General features: G+C 45.1%; 1 protein-coding gene across 2 annotated transcripts in view; it reads right to left on the bottom strand.

Moving 5' to 3' along the window:
• The window catches only part of dhx29 (DEAH (Asp-Glu-Ala-His) box polypeptide 29), a 179,185-nt gene that overhangs the window by 16,675 nt on the left and 137,541 nt on the right, over positions 1 to 24,969 (bottom strand). For both annotated transcript variants that reach the window (XM_072497035.1, XM_072497036.1), the window contains exons 21-26: positions 22,358 to 22,582; positions 21,354 to 21,490; positions 20,158 to 20,248; positions 19,571 to 19,894; positions 14,005 to 14,136; positions 5,013 to 5,109 (exon numbers count right to left, since the gene is read on the bottom strand). In XM_072497035.1, the coding sequence (XP_072353136.1) occupies positions 5,013 to 5,109; positions 14,005 to 14,136; positions 19,571 to 19,894; positions 20,158 to 20,248; positions 21,354 to 21,490; positions 22,358 to 22,582 (1,006 nt within the window). The remainder of the gene's footprint in view (positions 1 to 5,012; positions 5,110 to 14,004; positions 14,137 to 19,570; positions 19,895 to 20,157; positions 20,249 to 21,353; positions 21,491 to 22,357; positions 22,583 to 24,969) is intronic.

Here is a 24,969-nt window from a genome sequence, read left to right as displayed (position 1 = left end):
GGACAGTAAGGTGTCAGACATATATAGGGAAATGAGGGACGAGGGGGAGATCATGGTAGATGAGCTGAAAGGGAAATGGGAAGAAGAGCTGGGGGAGGAGATTGAGGAGGGGCTGTGGGCTGATGCCCTAAGTAGGGTAAACTCATCGTCCTCGTGTGCCAGGCTAAGCCTGATACAATTTAAGGTGTTACACAGGGCGCATATGACTGGAGCACGGCTCAGTAAAGTTTTTGGAGTAGAGGATAGGTGTGCGAGATGCTCGAGAAGCCCAGCGAATCATACCCACATGTTCTGGTCATGCCCGGCACTACAGGGGTTTTGGGTGGGGGTGGCAAAGGTGCTTTCGAAGGTGGTGGGGGTCCAGGTCCAACCAAGCTGGGGGCTGGCTATATTTGGGGTTGCAGAAGAGCCGGGAGTGCAGGAGGCGAAAGAGGCTGATGTTTTGCCCTTTGCGTCCCTCGTAGCCCGGCGCAGGATATTGTTAATGTGGAAGGAAGCCAAGCCCCCGGGTGTGGAGACCTGGATAAATGACATGGCAGGGTTTATAAAGTTGGAACGGATTAAGTTCGTTCTAAGGGGGTCGGCTCAAGGGTTCACCAGGCGGTGGCAACCGTTCGTCGAATACCTCACAGAAAGATAGAGGGAATGGAAAAGAAGAAGACAGCAGCAGCAACCCGGGGGGGGGAGGAATCAGAAGGACTCTCAGGGATGTTATTGTATATGCATAGGTATTTGGTATATGTAATTGTATATTGGATTGTTGGATTGTATTTTTGGAGAGTATTTATCGTGGACAAGGCAGTTGCCATTTAGTTTTGTTTTTGAGTTTGTTCAAATATTATTTATTTATTTGTTTAAAACTGGCCATCGTTATTTATATTGTTTTATTGATGTATAAAGGAAACACTATGTACTGTTATGTTTGGCCAAAAAATCTTGAATAAAATATATCTTTAAAAAAAACTTAGTCCCGGGACATCACAGGAGTTCCTCAGGGTAGAGTCCTAGACCCAACCAAATTGAATTGTTTCATCAATGATATTCAATCCATTATCAGACCAGAAGTGGGGATGTTCATGGATGATTGCACAATGTTCAACACCATTCGCGACTCCTCAGATACTGATGCAGTCCTTGCCCATATGTACTAAGACCTGGACAACATTCTGATGTGCGCTGATAAGTGGCAAATAACATTCATGCCACATAAGTGCTAGGCAATGACCATCTCCAACAAGGGAGAATTTAACCATCTTCCCTTGATATTCAATGGCATTATTTTCATTGAGCCTCCCCCTATGAACATTCTGAAGAGTACCATTGACCAGAAATTGAACAAGATCAATCATATAAATACTTTGGTTACAAGAGCAGATTAAAGGCGGGGAAGTCTGCAGAGAGTAACCCACTTCCTGAATCCTCAAAGCTTGCCACCATCTAAAAGGTTCAAATCAGAAGTATTATCGAATACTCTCCGCTTGCCTGGATGACTGCAGCTCCACCAACATTCAAGAAACTCAATCCAAGTTTCATCCAAGACAAAGCAGTTTACTTGACTGACACCCCATTCCCCACCTTAACCAATTATTCCCTCACCACCAACGCGCAGTGGCAGCAGTGTATACCATCTACAAGATGCACGACAGAAACTCACCAAGTCTCCTTTGACAGAATCTTCCAAACCCCTGAACTCTACCATCCAGAAAGACACGCAGAGCAGATGCATGGGAGAACTGCCAACTACAAGTTTCCTTCCAAGCCACACACCATGCTAACTTGGAATTATATCACTGCTCCTTCATTGTTGCTGAATCACACATATCCTTGGATATTTAGATCCCAGCCCTGAACCCCTTGCAGCCACATCTCTGTGATGCCCACAACATCGTACCGACCAATTTCAATGTGCGCAACAAGCTCATTTACCTTGTTCCGTATACTGCGCGCACTAAGGTACGGTACTCTCAGTCCTGCATTGACCACCTCCCTTCTCACACTTGTCACCTTTTCTTGCTCTGCCTGAGGGTGATGTTGTTCTATTATTTTCGTTCTCTATTTCCCCTTCATTATGACAATTTCTAAGCTAACGCTCTGGTTCCCATCCCCTGCCATACTAGTTTAAACCCTCCCGAGTGACACTAGCAAACATCTCAGCCAGGATATTGGTGCCCCTCGAGTTTAGGTGCATTGCTGCCTCACGGCGCCGAGGTCCCAGGTTCGATCCCGGTTCTGGATCACTGTCTGTGTGGAGTTTGCACATTCTCCCCGTGTTTGCGTGGGTTTCGCCCCCACAACCCAAAAGATGTACAGGTTAGGTGAATTGGCCACGCTAAATTGCCCCATAATTGGAAAAAATGAATAGGGTGGACGGTGGAGAGGTTGTTTCCACTTGTAGGAAAAACTAGAAGCAGAGGCCACAATCTCAGACTAAAGGGACGATCCTTTAAAACAAAGATGAGGATGAATTTCTTCAGCCAGAGGATAGTGAATCTGTGGAACGCTTTGCCGCAGAAGGCTGTGGAGGCCAAATCAAGACAGAAATAGATAGGTTCTTGATTAATAAAGGGATCAGGTGTTATGGGGAGAAGGCAGGAGAATGGGGATGAGAAAAACATCAGCCCTGATTGAATGGCGAAGCAGACTCGATGGGCCGAGTGGCCTAATTCTGTTTCTATGTCTTATGGACCTCTAGTTCTGGACTCCTCCACCATCGGGAACATTCTTTCTGAATCTACCCTTTCTAATCCTGTTAGAATTTTACAAATTTCTATGAGTTCTCCTCTCTTCTAAACTCCAATAAACATAATCCTAACTGGTTTAGTCTCTCCTCAGTTGACAGTCCCGTCATCCCAGGAATCTGAAACCTTCACTGCACTCCCTTCATAGCAATAACATACTTCCTCAGATAAGGACACCAAAACTGCACACAATACCCCAGGTGTGGCCTCACCAATGCCATATACAATTGCAGTAAAACATCACTATCCCCATACTCAAATTCTCTTGCTATGAATGCCAACGTACCATTTCCTTCTTTACTGCCTGCTGTACTAGCCCGTTTACTTTCAGCGACTGATGCACGAGGACACCAAGGTCTCGCTGAATATCCATCTCTCAATTTACATCCATTCAAATAATAATTTGCCTTCCTATTTTTGCTACCGAAGTGGATAACCTGACATTTATCCAGATTATACTGCATCTGCCATGCAAATGCAGCCTGTCCAAATCCTGCTGAAGCATCTCTGCATCCGCCTCACAACTCACTCTCCCACCCAACTTTGTATCATCTGCAAATTTGGATATGATATATTTAGTTCCCTCGTCCGAATTACTAATATATACCGTGAACAGTTGGGGTCCTAACACAGATCCCTGTGATACCCCACTAGTCATTGCCTGCCACTCGAAAAAAGAACCATTTATTCCAAATCGTTGTTTATGTCTGCTAACCAACTTTCTATCCATCTCAAGACAGTACCCGCAATCCCATGCCCTTTAACTTTACTTAGCAATCTGTGATGTGAGACCTTGTTGAAAGCCTTCTCAAAGTCTAAATAAACCACATCCACGCGTTCTCCCTGGTCAACTCTATTATTTACATTGTCAAAACATTCCAGTCGATTGTTAAGCATAATTTCCCTTTTGTAAATTCATGCTGACTTGTCGGATTATGCCACTGATTTCCACTGCATGTCCAGAGAATTAATTGTTAAAAAGAACTTCTGAAAGGAAAACAAATGCTAATCCCAAGACACATCACCAGCAATATCTGCAGTTCTAAGAGTTTCATATGCTTTCTACACATAAAGCTTCCACACATTAAGTTAAAAGCCTATTGTAGCTTAAACAAAACAGAGTACTGCGAATGCCGAAAATCAGAAAATGCTGGAAATGTTCAGGAGGTCTCGTACCATCTTGAGAGAAAGTAAAAAAGTTAGTGTTTTAGACCACTGAACTGTTGCTAGAAACATAATAGGTTTTAAGCAAGTGAAAAGTGGGAAGCACAAGAGATTTTTGTTATAATAGCAATCTGCTGGGGAAATATGTTATGCAGTGTAAATCAAAGCTGGGTAAAATGGGTGGCAGGGTGGCACAGTGGTTAGCACTGCTGCATCACAGCGCCAGGGACCTGGATTCGATTCCAGCCTTGGGCGACTATCTATGTGGAGTTTGCATGTACGGCCAGTGTCTGTGTGAGTTTCCTCCGGGTGCTCTGGTTTTCTCCCAGTCCAAAGGTGCAGGTTTGGCGGATTGGCCGTGATCAATGCGCAGGATTATTGGGACAGGGCAGAGGAGTGGACCTAGGTAGTGTGTTCTTTCGGAGGGTTGGTGAAGGTTTGATGGGCCGAATGGTCTCCTTCTGCACTGTAGGGATTTTAGAAAAACAGGAGGGAACAGTCCAGGTGTTTGCGATCAGTGCTTAGTTTCAGGGTGGCATGGTGGCACAGTGGTTCAATCCTGGCCTCGAGTCACTGTCCGTGTGGAGTTTGCACATTCTCCCGTGTCTGCGTGGGTCTCACCCCCACAACCCAAAAAGATGTCCAGGTATGTGAATTGGCTACACTAAATTGTCCCTTAATTGGAAATAAAAAAGAATTAGTTACTCTAAATTTATGAAAAAAAATCAGTGCTTAGATTCTCATCTGTTTCTGGGCAGCATGGTGGCACAGTGGTTAGCACTGCTGCCTCACGGCGCCAAAGTCCCAGATTCGATCCCAGCCCTGGGTCACTGTCCGTCTGGAGGTTGCACGTTCTCCCCGTGATTGCGTGGGTTTCACCCCCCACAACCCAAAGATGTGCAACATAGGTGGATTGGCCACACTAAATTGCCCCTAATTGGAAAAAATGAATTGGGTACTCTAAATTTATTTTAAAAAAAGATTCTCATCTGTTCAGGGCACTCACATCAGAATCAATCATCAACATTCAGTCTACAAATATATGCATAATTTGAAGAAATAGAATTCCTATCTTCTTAAACAAAACAATAATAAATATACTGAAATTACCTTCAATTGACATTTTCGGATCTTCAAGTTTTTTCTGCAGAAGAGATTCAATTAAGGATCGCAGTTGCTTAAAGATAATTCCTGTCCTTACAGGAGCCTGCAAAGTTAGAAATTCATAATTATGAAATAACACTGTTCACAACTAGTGGAATTTTCAAAGTGCAGAGAAAAGTTTTGAATCCGTCGCTGATTGTAATGGTAGACAAGCATATTTTGTTACATTCTCATGTGTCATCAACTTGCCCTTCTCAAGGGCAACTAGGGAATGGCAATAAATACTTGGCGAGCCTTTGACACCTATACTCCAAGAATTAATGAAAAAACTTCCCTTCCACCCACAGTTGATCATCCATTTGCATTTGAATTGCACACAGAAAATCAAGATCAAGTAGAATAGTCCGGTCAACAAAGCCGAGGGGGCAGTCGGGGGATTGAAAACAGCGTAAGAGGTGTTCGGGGGTTTGAAAACAATGCAAGAAGAGAGCAATCAAGAGATCGAAAACAGCTGGAGTAGAAAGGCTGTTGGGATTGTCTGAAAGCAGTGCCAGACAGTCAAGCAACTCAAAACAGTGCAAGGAAACAAATCGTGACACTACAGAAAAGAAACAATTTTATACGTTGGAGTGGGCAGTGGTGTAGTTGTATTGTTACTGGATCAGTAATCCAGTGACCCGAGATAATACTCGGGGGACACAGGTTAGAATCTCACCAGGGCACAGGTGGAATTTGAAATCAATAACAAAAATCTCAAATTTAAAATCTAATTAAGACCATGAGAGCATTGTCAATTGTTGCAAAACCCATCTGGTACTTTAAGGAAGGAAATCTGTCAGGCCTACATGTGACTCCACATCCACAGCAATTAAATGACTTCTGAATTGGCCGAGCAAACCACTCAGAGTGCATTGAAGAGTTGACCACATTGACAATCCACTACAAAGTCAATAAAACGGAATGACAGCCCTGCATCGATGTAAGCACCAGAAACGATAAAGGCAAACCCAGACCTGTGAATCCTGCAACGGCCCCCTTACAAGCATCTGTGGCTAGTGCCAAAATTGGGAAAGCCGTCTCACAGACCAGTCAAGCAACAGCCTGACATAGTCATAATCACAGCAACATAACTTACGGACAATATCTAAGACACCACCATCAGCATTCCTGGGTATGTCAGGACAGACTCAGCAGAGGTGGCAACACAGTGGTATATAGTCAGGAAATAGGTGCCCTGGGAGTATTCAATATCAACTCTAAACTCCACAAAATCACATAGTATCAGGCAAACATGGGGACGGAAACCTCCTGCTGATTAACACATACATAGAACAGAGAACGATACAGCACAGTACAGGCCCTTCGGCCCACGATGTTGCACCGACATGGGAAGTCAAAAAACAAAAGCCATCTAACCTACATTATGCCATTATCATCCATATGCTTATCCAATAAACTTTTAAATGCCCTCAATGTTGGCGAGTTCACTACTGTAGCAGGTAGGGCATTCCACGGCCTCACCACTCTTTGCGTAAAGAACCTACCTCTGACCTATATCTATTACCCCTCAGTTTAAGGCTATGTCCCCTCGTGCTAGCCATTTCCATCCGTGGGAGAAGGCTCTCACTGTCCACCCTATCTAACCCCCTGATCATTTTGTATGCCTCTATTAAGTCTCCTCTTAACCTTCTTCTCTCTAACGAAAACAACCTCAAGTCCATCAGCCTTTCCTCATAACATTTTCCCTCCATACCAGGCAACATCCTCTGTAACCTGCTACATCCTTCCGCACTGTCGACAACACCACCGACTTTAGTGTCGTCTGCAAATTTACTCACCCACCCTTCTGCTCCCTCCTCTAGGTCATTGATAAAAATGACAAACAGCAACGGCCCCAGAACAGATCCTTGTGGTACGCCACTTGTAACTGAACTCCATTCTGAACATTCCCCATCAACCACCACCCTCTGTCTTCTTTCAGCTAGCCAATTTCTGATTCACATCTCTAAATCACCCTCAATCCCCAGCCTCCGTATTTTCTGCAATAGCCTACCGTGCGGAACCTTATCAAACGCTTTACTGAAATCCATATACACATCAACTGCTCTACCCTCGTCTACCTGTTCAGTCACCTTCTCAAAGAACTCGATAAGGTTTGTGAGGTATGACCTACCCTTCACAAAGCCATGCTGACTATCCCTAATCAAATTATTCCTATCTAGATGATTATAAATCTTGTCTCTTATAATCCCCTCCAAGACTTTACCCACAACAGACGTGAGGCTCACCGGTCTATAGTTGCCGGGGTTGTCTCTACTCCCCTTCTTGAACAAAGGGACCACATTTGCTATCCTCCAGTCCTCTGGCACTATTCCTGTAGCCAATGATGACATAAAAATCAAAGCCAAAGGCCCAGCAATCTCTTCCCTGGCTTCCCAGAGAATCCTAGGATAAATCCCATCAGGCCCCGGGGACTTATCTATTTTCAGCCTGTCCAGAATTGCCAACACCTCTTCCCTACGTACCTCAATGCCATCTATTCTAATAGCCTGGATCTCAGCATTCTCCTCCACAACATTCTCTTTTTCCTGAGTGAATACGTCCCGACTCAGCTAGTGAATCAGTACTCCTCCATGTTGAACACCATAGCACGGCATGGTGGAACAGTGGTTAGCACTGCTGCCTCACAGCGCCAGGTTCGATTCCGACCTCAGGTGACTGCGTGGAATTTTCACATTCTCCCAGTGTCTGTGTGGGTTTCCTCCGGGTGCTCCGGTTTCCTCCCAGACCAAAGATGTATGGGTTAGGTGGATTGGCCATGCAAAATTGCCCCTTAGGGTGGGGTTGCAGGAATAGGATGGGGGATTGGGCCTAGGTAGGATGGTCTTTCAAAGAGTCGGTGTAGACTCGATGGACCGAATGGCCTCCTTCTGGGATTCCAGGATTCTATGACCACTTGGAGGAAGCACCTAGGGTGGCAAGGTACTCTGGATGGGGTGGTTTCAATGTCCATCACCAAGAATCACTCCGTAGCACCACCAAAGAACAAATTCCTAAAGGACATAGCTGCTAGATGGGCCTGCAGCAGGTGGTGAGTGAACTAACAAGAGGGAAAAACATACTTAACGTCATCCTCACCAACTTGCCTGCCAATATTCAGTGCCACTCACAACTCGCCATCCTGACTTGGAAATATATCACTGATCCTTCGCTATTATTGGGTCAACATCCTGGAACTTTCTCCCCAACAAAACTGCAGCGGATCAAGAAGACAGCTTACAATCACCTTCTTGAAGGCAATTGGGGATGGGCAATAAATGCTGGCCCAGTGACGCCCACATCCCATAAAATAATTTTTAAAAGTTAATTAAAGTAACTAAATAACAATTACCAAGGTAGGATTGGTGTGCTGTTGCAGCTGTGAATGTGGGAGCTTTTGGACAGCAAGGTTATCCAGGACAAACACATTAGCAGAAAGCGTACACAGCTAGAGGAATTCTGGATCAGGATTCTTGATCTGGAATTCAAACTGCAATCACTGCGCAACACAAAGGAAAGGCAAGAAATACCTGGAGACTTTGTTCTTAGAAGACAGTAACACCTCAGTCATCTGTTTAGGTCAGTGAAGGGCGACAGGAGGATGTAACCATGAGTAAAGCAGGTAAAGGGACTGGATGGACACCATGGAAGAGCCTCAGACCTGGCATTATCCAACAGGTTTGAGATTCTCACAACCTCTGTGGGCGAAAGCGAGGTCTACAAGGTGGGTGAGTATGCTGATCATGGCACAGGAAGCCATTCCAGCAGGGGGACCAAACAAGAATGAAGTTAGATTAGGAGCAGTATAGTGAGGAGGATTGACGCTGTTCTCTGAAGCAAAGAGTGAGAGCCCAAATGGCTGTGTTGTCTGCCCGGTGCTAGAGTTTAGACATTTGCTCAGGGCTGGAGACGAACTCAGGGCAGGATTCTCCGACCCGACCCCCCCCCCCCCGGACTGGAGAATCGCTGGGGGGCGGTGTGAATCCCGTCCTGCCGCCGGCTTCTCCGGTGGCGGTTTTTCGGCGGGGGCAGGAATCGCATCGCGCCGGTCGGGGGCCATTAGCGGCACCCCACCCCCCCCGGGTGATTCTCCGCCCACGATGGGCCGAGTGGCCGCTTTTATTTGGCCAGTCCCGCTGGCGTAAATCAAACAAGGCCCGCTCTGCGGGCGGCCTGCGGAGTCCTCGGGAGGGCGCGGGGGTATCTGGCCCTGGCGGGGTTGGGGGGGGGGGGGGCACGGTGGCCTGGCCCGAGATCGGGGCCCACCGATCCGTGGGTGGGCCTGTGGCGTGGGGGCGCTCTTTCCCTCCGCGCCGGACGCTGTAACGGTCCGTCAGGCCGGCGCGGAGAAGATCCCCCAGCGCATGCACTGGGATGACGCCAGTACACGCTGGCGCCCCCCTACATGCGCCAACCCGCGCCGGCCGGCATAGGCCCTTCGGCGCCGGTTGGCGCAGCGCCAACCCCTGGCGGGCTAGGCCCCGGATTCTGCACCTTTCGGGCAGACCGACTTCGGAGTGGTTCACGCCACTCCTCGGCGCCGGTACGGCCCACCCCGCTGGATAGCGGAGAATCCCGGCCTTAGACTGGGAGGGGACACATCCAGTTGTATATGTCGGTACCACTGACATTGACAGGACAAGGAAATCGAGTCAGTATGAAGAGCTAAGCATCAAATTAAGTAGAACCTCAAAAGGTAATAATCTCCGGATTAGTGCCCAAGTCACGTGCAAATTTGCATAGGGGAAATAAGATTAGGGAACTGAATGTGTGGCTCAAAGATTGGTGTGGGAGAATTGGGTACTAATTCATGGCGCACTGGGGGTTTACCACTGGGACAGGCTGCACTTGGACCAGTGCTCTAGCGAGCCACATTACCAGGGAAGTGGAGAGGGACTTCCGGAGGCGACCATGGAGTGAGTGGTCGTACACAGGGCAGCTCCGACTCACAGGCGCTGATTTGAGCTCTTTTTACCAGAAAGTGGGGGTGTTTTGACAGGAAAGTGTAGCTGAATGTGTGGAGAAGTTCCCCTTGAGCGGCATGTTTGCTGGTTATCAGACCCGACAGAAGGCTAAAGACCTAGACTTGGCCAAGGAACTGGAGTAAACCTGTGGCGCAGCAGCAATTGGGAAGGTGGCGGAGGGGGAAGGATTGTTTCAAGTCGGAAAACCCCAGATGGAGCAATTGATGGCGTTTATTAGAGAGGAGTTCTGCCAGCAGTGAAAGGAGATGCATGAAGATTGGTTGAAGACCATCGGAGGAGCGGTAGCACCCCGGAAAGGATCGATGGAGAGAACCGAGAAGTGCCTTGAAGCACAGGGGTCGCAGATCCAGGAGATGGAGATGGTGATGCCTGATCACAGTGATTGGGTGGTGGCCTTGGAGGCGGAGGTGGGGCTCCTGGGGACTTTTGCAAGTCGCTAAGGGCAAAGGTAGAGGAGCAGGAAAACAGATCCAGAAGGCAGAAAATGCCTATCGTTGGCTTTCCAGAGGGTGTGGCAGGAATGAGTGCCACAAGATATGTCTCAAGGATGCTGGCGGGGCTGGCGGCGGATGGGGTGTTGGACAAGGCCCCAGATAAGATGCACAGGTCTCTAAGGCAGAAGCCGAGAGTGGGCGAACCGCCACGGGCAGTGATTGTGAGGCTCCGTAAGTTTGCGGAGAAGAAGATCCTGCGTTGGGCCAGGGAGAAGTGGAACTGCGAATGTGAGGGGAACAGGGTCCGAATCTATCTGCACAGTGGAGCTGAACCGGCGAAATGGCGTGCCAGTTTCAACCAAAGCGGTTCTATAACGAAAGCAGATTCGGTTTGGGGTACAGTACCCACAAAACTTGTGGGTAACTTTTGACGATGGGAATACTATTCTGAACCCCCAGAGGAGGCCAATGAGTTCATTAGAGACCATAAACGGGGGGAGAACTGAATGCAGATGGGAGATGGAGGAGCTGGAACAACAGAAATCGGAAGATGCGGGTCCACGGGAAGCCATTTACACAGACCAATGAAGGAAGGGGTAGATAGGAGGAGCTTTCGGGCAGAAGCCTGACAACCCTGTTAGAGTTCTTAGAAGAGATGACAAATAGGTTAGACCAAGGAGAGCCAATGGATGTTATCTATCTTGACTTCCAAAAGGCCTTTGATAAGGTTTCTCACGGGAGACTGCCGAGTAAAATAAGGGCCCATGGTATTCGAGGCAAGGTACTAACATGGATTGACGATTGGCTGTCAGGCAGAAGGCAGAGAGTTGGGATAAAAGGTTCTTTTTCGGAATGGCAACCAGTGACGAGTGGTGTCCCGCAGGGTTCAGTGTTGGGGCCACAGCTGTTCTCTTTATATATTAACGATCTAGATTACGGGACTGAGGGCATTCTGGCTAAGTTTGCTGATGATACAAAGATAGGTGGCGGGGCAGGTAGTATTGAGGAGGTGGGGAGGCTGCAGAAAGATTTAGACAGTTTAGGAGAGTGGTCCAAGAAATGGCTGATGAAATTCAACGTGGGCAAGTGCGAGGTCTTACACTTTCAAAAAAAGAATAGAGGCATGGACTATTTTCTAAACGGTGACAAAATTCATAATACTGAAGTGCAAAGGGACTTGGGAGTCCTAGTCCAGGATTCTCTAAAGGTAAACTTGCAGGTTGAGTCCGTAATTAAGAAAGCAAATGCAATGTTGTCATTCATCTCAAGAGGCTTGGAATATAAAAGCAGGGATGTACTTCTGAAGCTTTAAAAAAAGCACTAGTTAGGCCCCATTTAGAATACTGTGAGCAATTTTGGGCCCCACACCTCAGGAAGGACATACTGGCACTGGAGCGGGTCCAGCGGAGATTCACACGGATGATCCCAGGAATGGTAGGCCTAACATACGATGAACGTCTGAGGATCTTGGGATTATATTCATTGGAGTTTAGGAGGTTGAGGGGAGATCTAATAGAAACTTACAAGATAATGAATGGCTTAGATAGGGTGGACGTAGGGAAGTTGTTTCCATTAGCAGGGGAGACTAGGACCCGGGGGCACAGCCTTAGAATAAAAGGGAGTCACTTTAGAACAGAGATGAGGAGAAATTTCTTCAGCCAGAGAGTGGTGGGTCTGTGGAATTCATTGCCACAGAGGGCGGTGGAGGCCGGAACGTTGAGTGTCTTTCAGACAGAAGTTGATAAATTCTTGATTTCTCGAGGAATTAAGGGGTATGGAGAGAGAGCGGGTAAATGGAGTTGAAATGAGCCATGATTGAATGGTGGAGTGGACTCGATGGGCCGAATGGCCTTACTTCCGCTCCTATGTTTTATGGTCTTATAACTAACAAATTAACAAAACACCAATAGAATGGTACTGCATTCCGGCCTCCACCGCCCTCTGTGGCGATGAATTCCACAGACCCACCACTCTCTGGCTGAAGATTCTGGTGGAATTGCGGATAGCGATGAGGACTGTCTGAGGATACAGCAGGATTTAGATTGTCTGGAGACTTGGGCGGAGAGATGGCAGATGGGAGTTTAATCCGGACAAATGTGAGGTAATGCATTTTGGAAGGTCTAATGCAGGTAGGGAATATACAGTGAATGGTAGAACCCTCAAGAGTATTGAAAGTCAAAGAGATCTAGGAGTACAGGTCCACAGGTCATTGAAAGGGGCAACACCGGTGGAGAAGGTAGTCAAGAAGGCATACGGCATGCTTGCCTTCATTGGCCGGGGCATTGAGTATAAGAATTGGCAAGTCATGTTGCAGCTGTATAGAACCTTAGTTAGGCCACACTTGGAGTATAGTGTTCAATTCTGGTCGCCACACTACCAGAAGGATGTGGAGGCTTTAGAGAGGGTGCAGAAGAGATTTACCAGAATGTTGCCTGGTATGGAGGGCATAAGCTATGAGGAGCGATTGAATAAACTCGGTTTGTTCTCACTGGAACGAAGGAGGTTGAGGGGCGACCTGATAGAGGTATACAAAATTATGAGGGGCATAGACAGAGTGGATAGTCAGAGGCTTTTCCCCAGGGTAGAGGGGTCAATTACTAGGGGGCATAGGTTTAAGGTGAGAGGGGCAAGGTTTAGAGTAGATGTACGAGGCAAGTTTTTTTTACGTGGAGGGTAGTGGGTGCCTGGAACTCGCTACCGGAGGAGGTAGTGGAAGCAGGGACGATAGGGACATTTAAGGGGCATCTTGACAAATATATGAATAGGATGGGAATAGAAGGATACGGACCCAGGAAGTGTAGAAGATTGTAGTTTAGTCAGGCAGTATGGTCGGCACGGGCTTGGAGGGCCGAAGGGCCTGTTCCTGTGCTGTACATTTCTTTGTTCTTTGTTCATACGATCGCAAAATGCAGCATAAGGGAAAATACTGTGCAAAATGATTGAGCTTTCTCATACAATGTAGAATCCAGCTGCTGAGCTAATTGTCGGGAAGTAAACAGTGAATAGACCTTGATTGTTGTGGAGTCGATAAAGTCATTACCGCGGTCTCAAGTCCAGGGAGCACTTAGTGAATCGTACATAGGTCATGAGCCATCGGATTTGTGCAGGTCACTTCTTAAAAATTAAGGCAGTACGGTAGTGGGGTGGGAGAGGCAGGGCATTCTGGCGTTCAGTGCTACACCGAAAGAATGGCTACCAATAGTGCAGCCAAGAAAATCAGGGATGAGCAAGAACCCAGAATTGGAGGACCCCCAAGACCTCAGAGGATTGCAGAGCTGGAGGAGGTTCAGAGTAGAGATGGATGAGGCCACTGAAGGATTTGAAACCAAGAATGTGAATTTTGAAGCCAAGGAACTGCAGCCCCTGGATCCAATGTTGGTCAGTGAGCACATGGTTGACGGGTGAATGGGATGTGGTGAGAGTTCAGGCATGGACAGCAGTGTAGTCATTGAGATAAAGTTTATGGAGGGTGCATGTTCTCAAAGTAGAAAACGGGCAACTTTCAATCGAATTCAGCAAATTACAATAAAGTATTCTTACCTGGAAATGTATCCATCCATCAACTGAAAGTAATCTTTCACGGTGCATCACCTCTATATCACCACCAAACAGCAAGACTGGAAAAGGTGATGTCAATGTTGTCTCTCGTACATATATCTTGCCATATTTCACCTAATTTGACCAAAAAGAAATGTATTAGTCTATTAAACAGCTCCATCAACAAGGGGAGACCTCTTCTAAAATCTAAAATGTCGCTCTTCAAGATTTAAATGCTAACTTAAAGCAGACTGAGTGCCATTTAACTTGTAAACCCATGCTGTTTCTAAAACTATTCCAGTGGAATAATATGCTGTTCCATCACCTTCACATTTTATGTCACATTTTGGAAACATAAAACTACAAAGGCATTCTGATAAATTAAGTGAATGCATTTAACTGTAGCAAATGGTTTTCAAGAAAGGCAAATGTGAGGTCAACCCCTTTGTTCCCACAATATAGAAGAGGTATTTTCTTAATGGTGTATAGCTTGAAACATTGCAGATCCAAGGAGACTTGGGGATCCAAGGAGACTTGGGGGCCTAGGCACTCAGATCATTAAAGTGTCATGAACAGATACAGGAGGAAGGCACAGTGGTTAGCACTGCTGCCTATGGTGCTGAGGACTTGGGTTCGATCCCGGCCCCGGGTCATTGTCCATGTGGACTTTGCACATTCTCCCCGTGTCTGTGTGGGTTTCACCCCCACAACCCAAAGATGTGCAGGGTAGGTGGGTTGGCCACGCTAAATTGCCCCTTAATTGGGAAAAAATAATTGGGTACTCTAAATTTATTTTTAAAAATGAACGGGTGCATGAAATAATCAGAAAGGCGAATGGAATACTTCCTATCTAGTGGACTAAAGGTTATGTTTCAAGCTACTCAAATCCCTGGTTAGATTACATCTGGAGCACTGAGAACAGTTCTGGGCATCACATCTTAGGAACAGAATGCAGGCCCTGGAGATAATAAGAGTATTTTAAGGGGAAATTAACAGGTTTAGTATAAACAGGTTAGATCTAACACTCCGGCATTAGATTAAAGTGCATTTGTCAGTTAAATGCTTATCCCAGTGAACTTTACATACCCTCATGGACCCAAGATCTGCAGAACTCGCAGCAAGGTTGTTTACTTGTTACAAGAACAGTCTTTAGCTAGGATATAACAGTCCTGCCTTTGGTTTAAGGTTTATTGTAGACAAGGATGGGTTTTTTTAACAATGTAATGTGTACTGATTAACTGTATAAGCAGGCTGTATCTGTGACTTGGTGGAGAAAGCCAGATTAGATGTGATTGCTGTATTAGAGCGGAGAGCTGTATCAGATGAACATACTACTTCAGTGGTTTCTCTGGGGTAGTTCCCTCCATGCTTGAATCATAAATAAACTACTGTAACCTGTCCCTGGGTCTCCTGTTGTTCATTGGAAGATGTCCACCACAACAGTGTACAATTACCAGAATGATACCTGGACTCCTAATAAAAACCTATTATGATAGGTTATGCAGACTGGAGTTGCATTCCCTGGAATTTTGATGGTTAATCTGAATATGACATGTAGAGGAACACATAGGGTAGATAAGGAGTACTTAAGTTGGTTGAGGAATCTAAGATTGGGAGCATGGTCTAAAGATTAGAGCCACATCTTTCAGGAATGAAATTTGTGCAAATCCCACCACAGCAGCTCATGGAATTTCAATTATTTTCAACAAATCTGGAATATAAAGCTAGTCTCAGTAATGGTGAACTGTCATAACAGTCCACCTAGTGCACTAATGCCCTTCAGGAAAGAAAATCTGCCATCCTTACCTGGTCTAGCCTACATGTGACTCGACTCCAGACCCACAGCAATGTGGTTGATTCTTAACTGCTCACTGATATGGCCCAGCAATCCATTCAGTTCAAAGGCAGTTCTGGATAGGCAACAAATGCTGGTTTCATCATTAAATAATAACGGGAATTCCAGGATTTTGATCCAGCACCAGAGCAGCGATGTAATCCCAAGTTAGGATAGCGTGGGACTTGGAGGGGAACGTCCAGATGGTGGCGTTCCCATCCATTTTCAACCCTTGCCCATGTTTGAACCAAGGGTACGAAGTCTTACAACACCAGGTTAAAGTCCAACAGGTTTGTTTCGATGTCACTAGCTTTCGGAGCGCTGCTCCTTCCTCAGGTGAATGAGGAAGGAGCAGCGCTCCGAAAGCTAGTGACATCGAAACAAACCTGTTGAACTTTAACCTGGTGTTGTAAGACTTCGTACTGTGCTCACCCCAGTCCAACGCCGGCATCTCCACATCATGAACCAAGGGTGTAATGGGATCAGGAGCTGAGTGACAATGGTGGAATCCAAACTGAGCATCAGTGAGCAGATTGTAAGACCATAAGATGTACGAGCAGAAGGAGGCCATTTGGCCATCAAGTCTGCTCCACCATTCAATGAGGTTAAAACCTATCTGATATAATCCTCAACTCCACTTTCCCGCAGTGTTCCCATAACCCTTGATTCCCTTCCTGATTAAATTACTCGGCATTCCTGGCTGAAGACAGTCACAAATGCTTCAAGCTTATCTTTTGCATTGATGTGCTGGGCTCTCTGATCATAGGGATATTGTGGAGTTTCCTCCTCCAGTGAGTTGTTTAATTACCCACCACCATTCACGACTAGATGTGGCAGAATTGCAGAACTTCGATCTGATCCATTGATTGTGGGATCACTTGGATGTCCCGAAGCGTGGTACATTGGCGAGACCATGCAGACGCTGCGACAACGAATGAACGGACATCGCGCGATAATCACCAAGCAGGAATGTTCCCTTTCAGTCGGGGAACACTTCAGCAATCAAGGGCATTCAGCCTCTGATCTCCGGGTAAGCGTTCTCCAAGGCGGCCTTCAGGACGCACGACAACGCAGAATCGCCGAGTAGAAGCTTATAGCCAAGTTCCACACACACGAGTGCGGCCTCAACCGGGACCTGGGATTCATGTCGCATTACATTCATCCCCCACCATCTGGCCTGCAAAATCCTACCAACTGTCCTGGCTAGACACAATTCACACCTCCTTAACCTGGGGTTACCCCATCTCTGGATCTGTAAAGATTTAATCACCTGCTCATGCTCGCATTCCAAGCATTGTCTGGCATCTTTGAATCTGTCTATATGTTTCTGGAACATACCTCTGCATTCACCTGAGGAAGGAGCAGCGCTCCGAAAGCAAGTGACATCGAAACAAACCTGTTGGACTTTAACCTGGTGTTGCAAGACTTCTTACTGTGCTCACCCCAGTCCAACGCCGGCATCTCCACATCATGGCTACCACATGCTAAGGCACTGTTTGGCACACAGGTAATCCTGTGTTGTAGCTTCGCCAGGTTGACACCTCATTTTTGGTATGCCTGGTGCTGCTCCTGGCATACCTCCCTCCACTCTTTCGTGAACCTCGGCTGATGCCATGATTTGATGGTAACAATAGAGTGGGCCATGAGGTTGGGTACAATTCTGCTGGTGCTGATGGCCCACTGAACGTCATGGATGTTCAATTTGGAGCTGATAGATTAGTTTGAAAACTATCCCATCCTCTTTTGCACAGTGGTAGTGTCACACAATACAATGAAGGATATTCTCAATGTGAAGAATGGACTTCATCTCCACATTAACGGTGCAGTGGTTACTCCAGCCAATACTCCCATGGGCAGATGCATCTGGGGTCCAGAATCAATATTGAGGATTCCCCCCCCCCCCAACTGCATACCACTGTGCCATCACCTCTGCTGGGTCTATCCTGCTGAAGGGACAGAATGCAGCCAGAGATGGTGATTATGGTGTCTAGGATACTAACTGTTAGTTATAATTCCGTAACTATGACTATGTCAGGCTGGACTGCACTCTCAATTTTGCCACAAGGCCCAGATACAAGGACAGCACAGTGGTGCACTGGTTAGCACTGTTGCCTCATGGTGCCGAGAACCCGGGTTCGATCCCGGCCCCTGTCCGTGTGGAGTTTGCACATTCTCCCATTGTCTGTCTGAGTCTCACCCCCACAACCCAAAAAGATGTGCAGGTAGGTGAATTGGTCACGCTAAATTGCCGCTTATTGGGAAAAAATGAACTTGATACTCTACATTTAAAAAAAAGATGTTAATAAGGAGGACACCACCGTGTCGACAGGACTGAGTTTGCCGTTGTCATTTCTAGTGCCTAGGTTGAATCTTGGTCTATCCAGTTTCATTCTTCATGGACTTTCAAGTGATTGAGATACAACTGAGGTCTTGCTGGGCCATCTCAGAGGGCATTCAAGTGTCAACCACGTTGCTGTGGGTCTTCAGACCAGGTAAAGACGGCAAATCCCCTCCCCTATAGGGCATCAGAGGACCAAATGGGCTTTCATGACAATCAACATTGGTTTAATTAGGGCAGCACGGTGGCCTAGTGGTTAGCACAGCTGCCTCACGGCGCTGAGGTCCCAGGTTCGATCCCGGCTCTGGGTTACTTTCCATGTGGAGTTTGCACATTCTCCCCGTGTCTGCGTGGGTTTCACCCCCACAACCCAAAAATGTGCAGAGTAGGTGGATTGGCCACGCTAAATTGCCCCTTAATTAGAAAAAATAATTGGGTAATCTAAATTTATAAAAAAATAACAAAAAAAAACATTGGTTTAATTATTTATTTGTTAAAAATTAAAAATACCAAAATGAGTGAGAAATAAATGTGCAAAACAGCAAGAAAATACAGTTTTTATGAGCTTTAGATTGTTTGGCAGGAATATCAGCATCTTCATCTCACGGTTCGGTTTCATGAGTTGAGCCAGATATCTATGCAGAATGACTCAAACCCGCAATTCTCTGAAAACATTATGATTTATACTGACGTCAAATTACATATTCGTTAAACCACATGGTCACTTTTGAATCATCTAATGCCTATGGCTTTTTCCTTCACCTGTGCTTCTGATGTGTAATGACATCAACTGCATATGCTTAAATTGATAGATCATTTTCCACCCTGGATGCTTTGGAATGTCAGCAATCGCCCTGCGCAAGTGTGAACTACTGCGCATGTGGAGACCGATTTAGTCGGCCATCTTTAATGTCAGTGACCACCTCAGTAGCTGTGGCAACACACAGCATTTTAGAACAGCAAGAAACAGATTAACAAAAGATGTGGAAAATGTATGTACAATCAAGGGTGCAGGTGGCACAACCTTAGTGAAAGAGATTTAAATCAAAGAGAGGGGGTCCAATACTTTAACTGTCTTCTGGATGAAGACAAAACAACACTCGTAGCGACTGCAAATCAAGCAATGACTGCCAGCATCAATCGGGAACAAATCCGAACATCACTGAAAGGAATGTAAAACCACAAAGTAGTGGGGCTGAATGAGATGCCAGCAGGCACATAATATATTAGCTGGTGGAGAAAAGGCAGTGATGACTACCATTACAAACAAAACACTGGTGGGAATCTGGACAGAGACCCCCCCCCACCCGCCCGACCCCCCCGCCGCCGCCCAAGAGTCAGCCATCCTATAAAGCTCACACCAAACATACACACATTGATTTTTTTGAATGAGTTACCTTCTCCTTGTATAAAAGCCAACCATTGGTCTGCAGGTCCCTGTTGACAGATGAAGGGTGCAGTTGTGCTTTACCTTGTGCCGTTTCTACGGAACAAATCATCTTGTCAGTGATGTCCACTGATGGGGTATAAATAATCTTCCCAATATTGTCATATAGTCCTGCTGTTAGCACAGCTTTAAGAAGGGGGAATTCCTTGTATAAGCTCTTTTTAGGGTACTCTGCCAAGGGCTCTTTACTGCAACGCTGAAGCTTAGTTCCTCTCATTCTTGGTGACACAAAACCCGCTGTTTCCATCAGCTTGGTGAGTTCTTGTTTAATATCCTGCAAAGTTATTTTTGATGAAACACATGATAAGCCACCATAAGGGGTTATACATAACAAATAAATTAATCAAATACATAGAACTTAATCCTTCAAATCTAATTCAAATTTTAAAAAGTCAAAATTAACATTCATTCTGTAAATTTCCCATCTTTTTCCAACAAGAGGAATATGAATATATTCAGTATCTGGACAGATATAAAAAAAACATGAAAGTCTTGAATGCAAGCCACAAATTAGCGTTTACTTTAAAAAAAACAAACCTCCATTGTCAGAAGTGCAGTCCGACTCAGGAAGTGTTTCTTACAGTAAGTCATTTCAGCACGGTAGCCATCATATCGTACATTCTTCCATCTTAAGAAGTAAACACACATTTACATTTAGATACAAAAGCACCAAGCTAAATGAAAAGTATCTGACACATATATTTCGAACTCTAAAATCCAAAACATCGCTTTACATATTCAATTATGGACTGCACGCTGTCAGACTAGTTGTAACATTTGTGCTGCAATGCTAGGGAGAGTATGTATTGCACATGTGCAGATGCAGTTATAGTGATGGGAAGGGGATTGGTTAGCTAGACGGCTGGTTCGTAATGCAGAGTGATGTCAACAACGCAGGTTCAATTCCTGTACCGGCTAAGGATATTCATGATGGCCCCACCTTCTCAACCTTGCCCTTCACCCGAGGTGTGGTGACCCTCAGGTTAAATCACCACCAGTCAGCTGTCAAAGGGGAGAGTAGCCTATGGTCCTCTCGGACTTTTGCAATTTACATTTTACAGTGATAGGAGTTAGGATTGCAACGTCTGCAAGCACAACCCTAAAAGTGTGCCTAAAAATAAAGACCAGGGGAGCAAAACAATGATAGATGAAATGGGGAAAATCCCAATAAGAAAGTAGCAGCATTGACAGCAATAGTAACTGGCTCCTTTGGTGCTAAAATCCAGGTGCCTTCCAAGGGATGGGTCAACTACAACATTTAATTCTGGAAGAAACCACATGTGCCAACAAGCTGTACCCAAGCTACCTTGTCCAAGGGTTTCTCGCTCAGTTAAGTGAGTACAATTTATTTTCATCTTAAATAAAAAATCACTACCCAATTTGGAGCTCAAGGCCATGATGCTGCGATTACGAGTACCGTTAACTACTAATGAGGCTGTGTAAGAACAAAGCTTTGACAAGCTCCACAACTCACTGCCTCAAACCTTTCATACATTTGCCTCAAACCCGGCCCACTGGTCTGAGCAAGAAACCTTTGGACTAGGTACTTTTGGCATGGTTCTGTGGTCTTCACAGTTTTAAAGCAACTTTTAAAAACATTCCCAAAGCTCCTGCAGCCCACCAAGCAGAAAAGCATCAGGCACAGTTACAACAGAGGTTGCAGTGGTACATATGCACAACCACTGCTGATGCTTTTCTAGTCATAGGTAGGAGTTACACTAGCTGCAACATACCCTAAATATGCATTATAAATAGTCAGATGATCTGAATTAGCCAATGCCAGAGCTGCTTTTGCAAGGTTAGCTTCTTCTTTTCCATTTATTGGAGTAACAAAGGGGGTTTTCTCAGTCATGGCTGCAGCTATGATTGCCTGGAAACAAAGTAAACATTTGTTAAATTTTATTTGACCTACATTCTGAATAGTTTCTGTAAGATGACACAAAGGAACAATTTTTCAAATAAGCACAGATGAAGGGGAACCTTCCATGCTTTCAGTGCCTGTCAGAAAGTGTGTTGCCCATGACTTCCAATGCTGTTATACTAATTTACATCAACATGTACCTTTAACATTGTAAAACCACAGCAAGATCATTTGCAGATGCCCACAGAAGAATGGATGTTAGCACAAAAAGGTTTGGACCAAAAAATATCAAAGATATTGATTTAAGGAAAGATAGATGGAAGCTTTGAAATGTACGAGATTTAGGGGCTGAAGGCATGCCCATCATTTGGGACAGAGGAAGGGTAATGCAAGAGGTGAGGTCAGTCAGTACAACGCTGGACTAATAATGCCTGGAGGTACAGAAGCATGGATGAAGGTTTCAGCAATAGATGGGTGAAGGTAGTGTTGGAGGCAGCTGGGGTTACACAAGCAGAAGTAGGCACTTGCTTTATGATGGAGTCTGCTAAAGTCATAAAATGTCTGATGTGGAATGAGACAATGGCGAATGAGTGGCGTGAATTTGTTGGTGAAGGTATGGATTCTGTAGCAGAGATTGAAGGCAGCAGATTTAGTTTTCACAATTTTTAAATGAAGGAAATTGTGTTTCATGTTAGACTCATGAGCAAGCTTCCCCACCACAACACGGTTATAAAATTGACCAGGCGATCAAATCCAGCATAGAAAATTGTACAAAGCAATTATTTTTTTTGTCTTAATATTTACAATTCTTATAGATTTTTAAATATAAAATTGAATTTTGTTTAGGATATCAATTTGTTCCCTCAATCCACTTACCACAGGTTCCAAACAGCCAAAAATGGCTCCAAAAATCAACATTTTCCCAATTTTCACATTTACTGGAAGGGCAGCAAGATGCTGACCTAATGGAGTCAGTTTAGCTTCATTGATCTCACAGGCTCCAATTTTCTTCAGCAGGTTCATAGCGTTACTAATGACCTGGAGTTGTGGTGGATCTAAAGCTTTGGCAAGAAAATCTTCTGGAGACCCATGATTGCATTTCTAAAAATGAAAAATAAGAAGTGATTTAGTAATTAATGCACGTTGACCAAAAGCGATCTTATCTATTTTTCACTTATTGCAATGTGAAGAAGTTTGCTGAGTCAAATGCACAGATTGCCACAATGTGGTTATAAGAGTCGGGTCAAAGAAGGGAAGGACTGGGTGTTACATGTTCCTGGATACAAGATGTTCAGGTAAGAAAGGAAAGGAAGAAGAGGAGAGAAGTAGCAATATTGATTAAAGAGAGCATTGCAGCTCTGAAGAAAGAGGATGTGTCAAAGGACAGAAGCTATTTGGCTAGAGGTATGGAACAAAAAAAGTGCAATTACATTACGAGGGGTAGTACCAATTAGTCAGAAGAATGTTGAGGAACAGGTTTGCAAGGAAATTACAGAGAGTGGTAAAAATAACAACGGGGAGACTTTTACTTATCCAAATATAAACTGTGATAGTAGGATAAAGGTCAGCGGGGTGCAAGAGTTCCAAGAGAATGCTCGGGAAAATTCTCTCCAGCAGTATATTTCCTGTCCAATGAGGAAGGAGGCACTGCTATGTCTAGTTCTTGGACAAGTGGGGCCAAGGGCACCAGTACGAGAACATCGAGGATCAATGATCATAGATTTAGGCTGACAAGGACAGTCCAGAGTAAGAATTTTAACTGGGGGAAAGCCAAATTCAAAGGAGTAAGAATGAATCTGGGCAAAATAAATCAGAGTAAAAAGGTTAGCAGAAAAATGGTAGCTGATCAATGGGCGACCTTCAAAGAAGAGATAAATTGGGAACAGTCAGGTTATATTCCGACAAAAGGGAAAGTTAGGCCAAACAAATATAGAGATTCCTGGATTACAAAGGTGATAGAAAAGAATAAAAAGTGTACTTAGGACAATTGCCAGGTGGGAAATACAACTGGAAACTAAGCTGAATACAGGGCAAAAGTGAAAAAAATAAATGAGATCACTAAGAGGGAGAATATAAATAGACTGGCAGCTAAAGGAAAAGTAAATACCAAAGTCTTCCATCGCATATAAATATTTAAAGGGCGGTAAAATAAGTAGAGCCAATTAATTAGGGACAAAAAGGGGATTTTTAAAAAACATCGTTATTGGAGTTTTTCATTTATGACAGTTAAGTATTATCTTCCAGTTGAATCATACAATTGCATTAATCATAACTGAGGTTATAAATAACTGACACACTTTTACTCTACAAGTGGCCAAAAATTACATTCGTGTTATCAAACAAAAAAAGGGAGCAAAAGAAAAATAATGACAAAAGAGATGCGGTCTACTTACATTGTAGTGACCAGGGTAGTGTAGATATATTCCAAGCTGCCCATTTGTGGCCTGAGGTAGTGGATACACAACGTGCACCACATCCCAGGAAGGAGTGAAAGGGGAGATGAGCTCTGGAACGGCGGTTACAGCCTTGGTATGGCAGCATTGTTGTTTTGCTGTACCCCTTGTTGTCACCACATTTCACATTCTCTTCGCTGAGGCGTAGGTGTTTCCCCCCATCCCCATTCGCGACTTCCCTTCTCCATTTGTTTCTCCCTCTCTCTACCCCCCACCCACCCGCTGGTCACGAACAGGTCTTCGAAGAGGCTGGTGTACTATTTCTTATTTTTTTAAATTAGAGTACCCAATTAATTTATCCAATTCAGGGGCAATTTAGCATGGCCAATCCACCTACCCTGCACATCTTTAGGTTGTGGGCGTGAAACCCACGCAGACACGGGGAGAATGTGCAAACTCCATATGGACAGTGACCCAGGGCAGAGATTCGAACCCGGGTCTCAGCACTGCAGTCCCAGTGCTAACCACTGTGTCACCGTGCTGCCCTCTGGGTGTACTGTTTCCATGTGTGGTGGTATCCTTCCTCTGACACCTTGCAAGTGACACTCGCAGTCCATGAACAATTAGAGAAAAGGCTTGACAACATCCACGCCAAAGCAGCAGGCTCCACCACAAACAATTGACTCTCCAAATCACATACCATTTAGATTTGGAAATATATTACCCATTTCCTCATCATCACTGCTTCAACTGGAAGACGTTCATAACATAATTGCAGCCGTCGAAGGTAGCTCAGCACCATCTTGTCAATGGAAATAGGAAGGGGCAATAAATATTGGCTTTGTAAGCAATGTTCCCATCCTATGAATGAATCGAGCAAGTATACTCAGAAGGCAAGATTAGTGCCCAGGTGGTGGGCGGAGAAAGACAAGTTAAAAAAGGGAATGCTTATTACCATTATGGTTCGGATCCCACAAACAATATTGTTGCACATGTCATAACTAATTATCCCAAATCTAAGGAGCTTCTCTTCCTAACTTTGTTTCAATTCAATCAACTCAGGAGAGACATGAACACTTCCCGTCGTCATTGGCA

The sequence above is a fragment of the Scyliorhinus torazame genome, chromosome 3 (genome assembly GCF_047496885.1).
Source record: "Scyliorhinus torazame isolate Kashiwa2021f chromosome 3, sScyTor2.1, whole genome shotgun sequence".
Lineage (NCBI taxonomy): Eukaryota > Metazoa > Chordata > Chondrichthyes > Carcharhiniformes > Scyliorhinidae > Scyliorhinus > Scyliorhinus torazame.
Note: the sequence above shows the minus strand (reverse complement) of the source record. Positions and strands in the feature narration are given on the sequence as shown.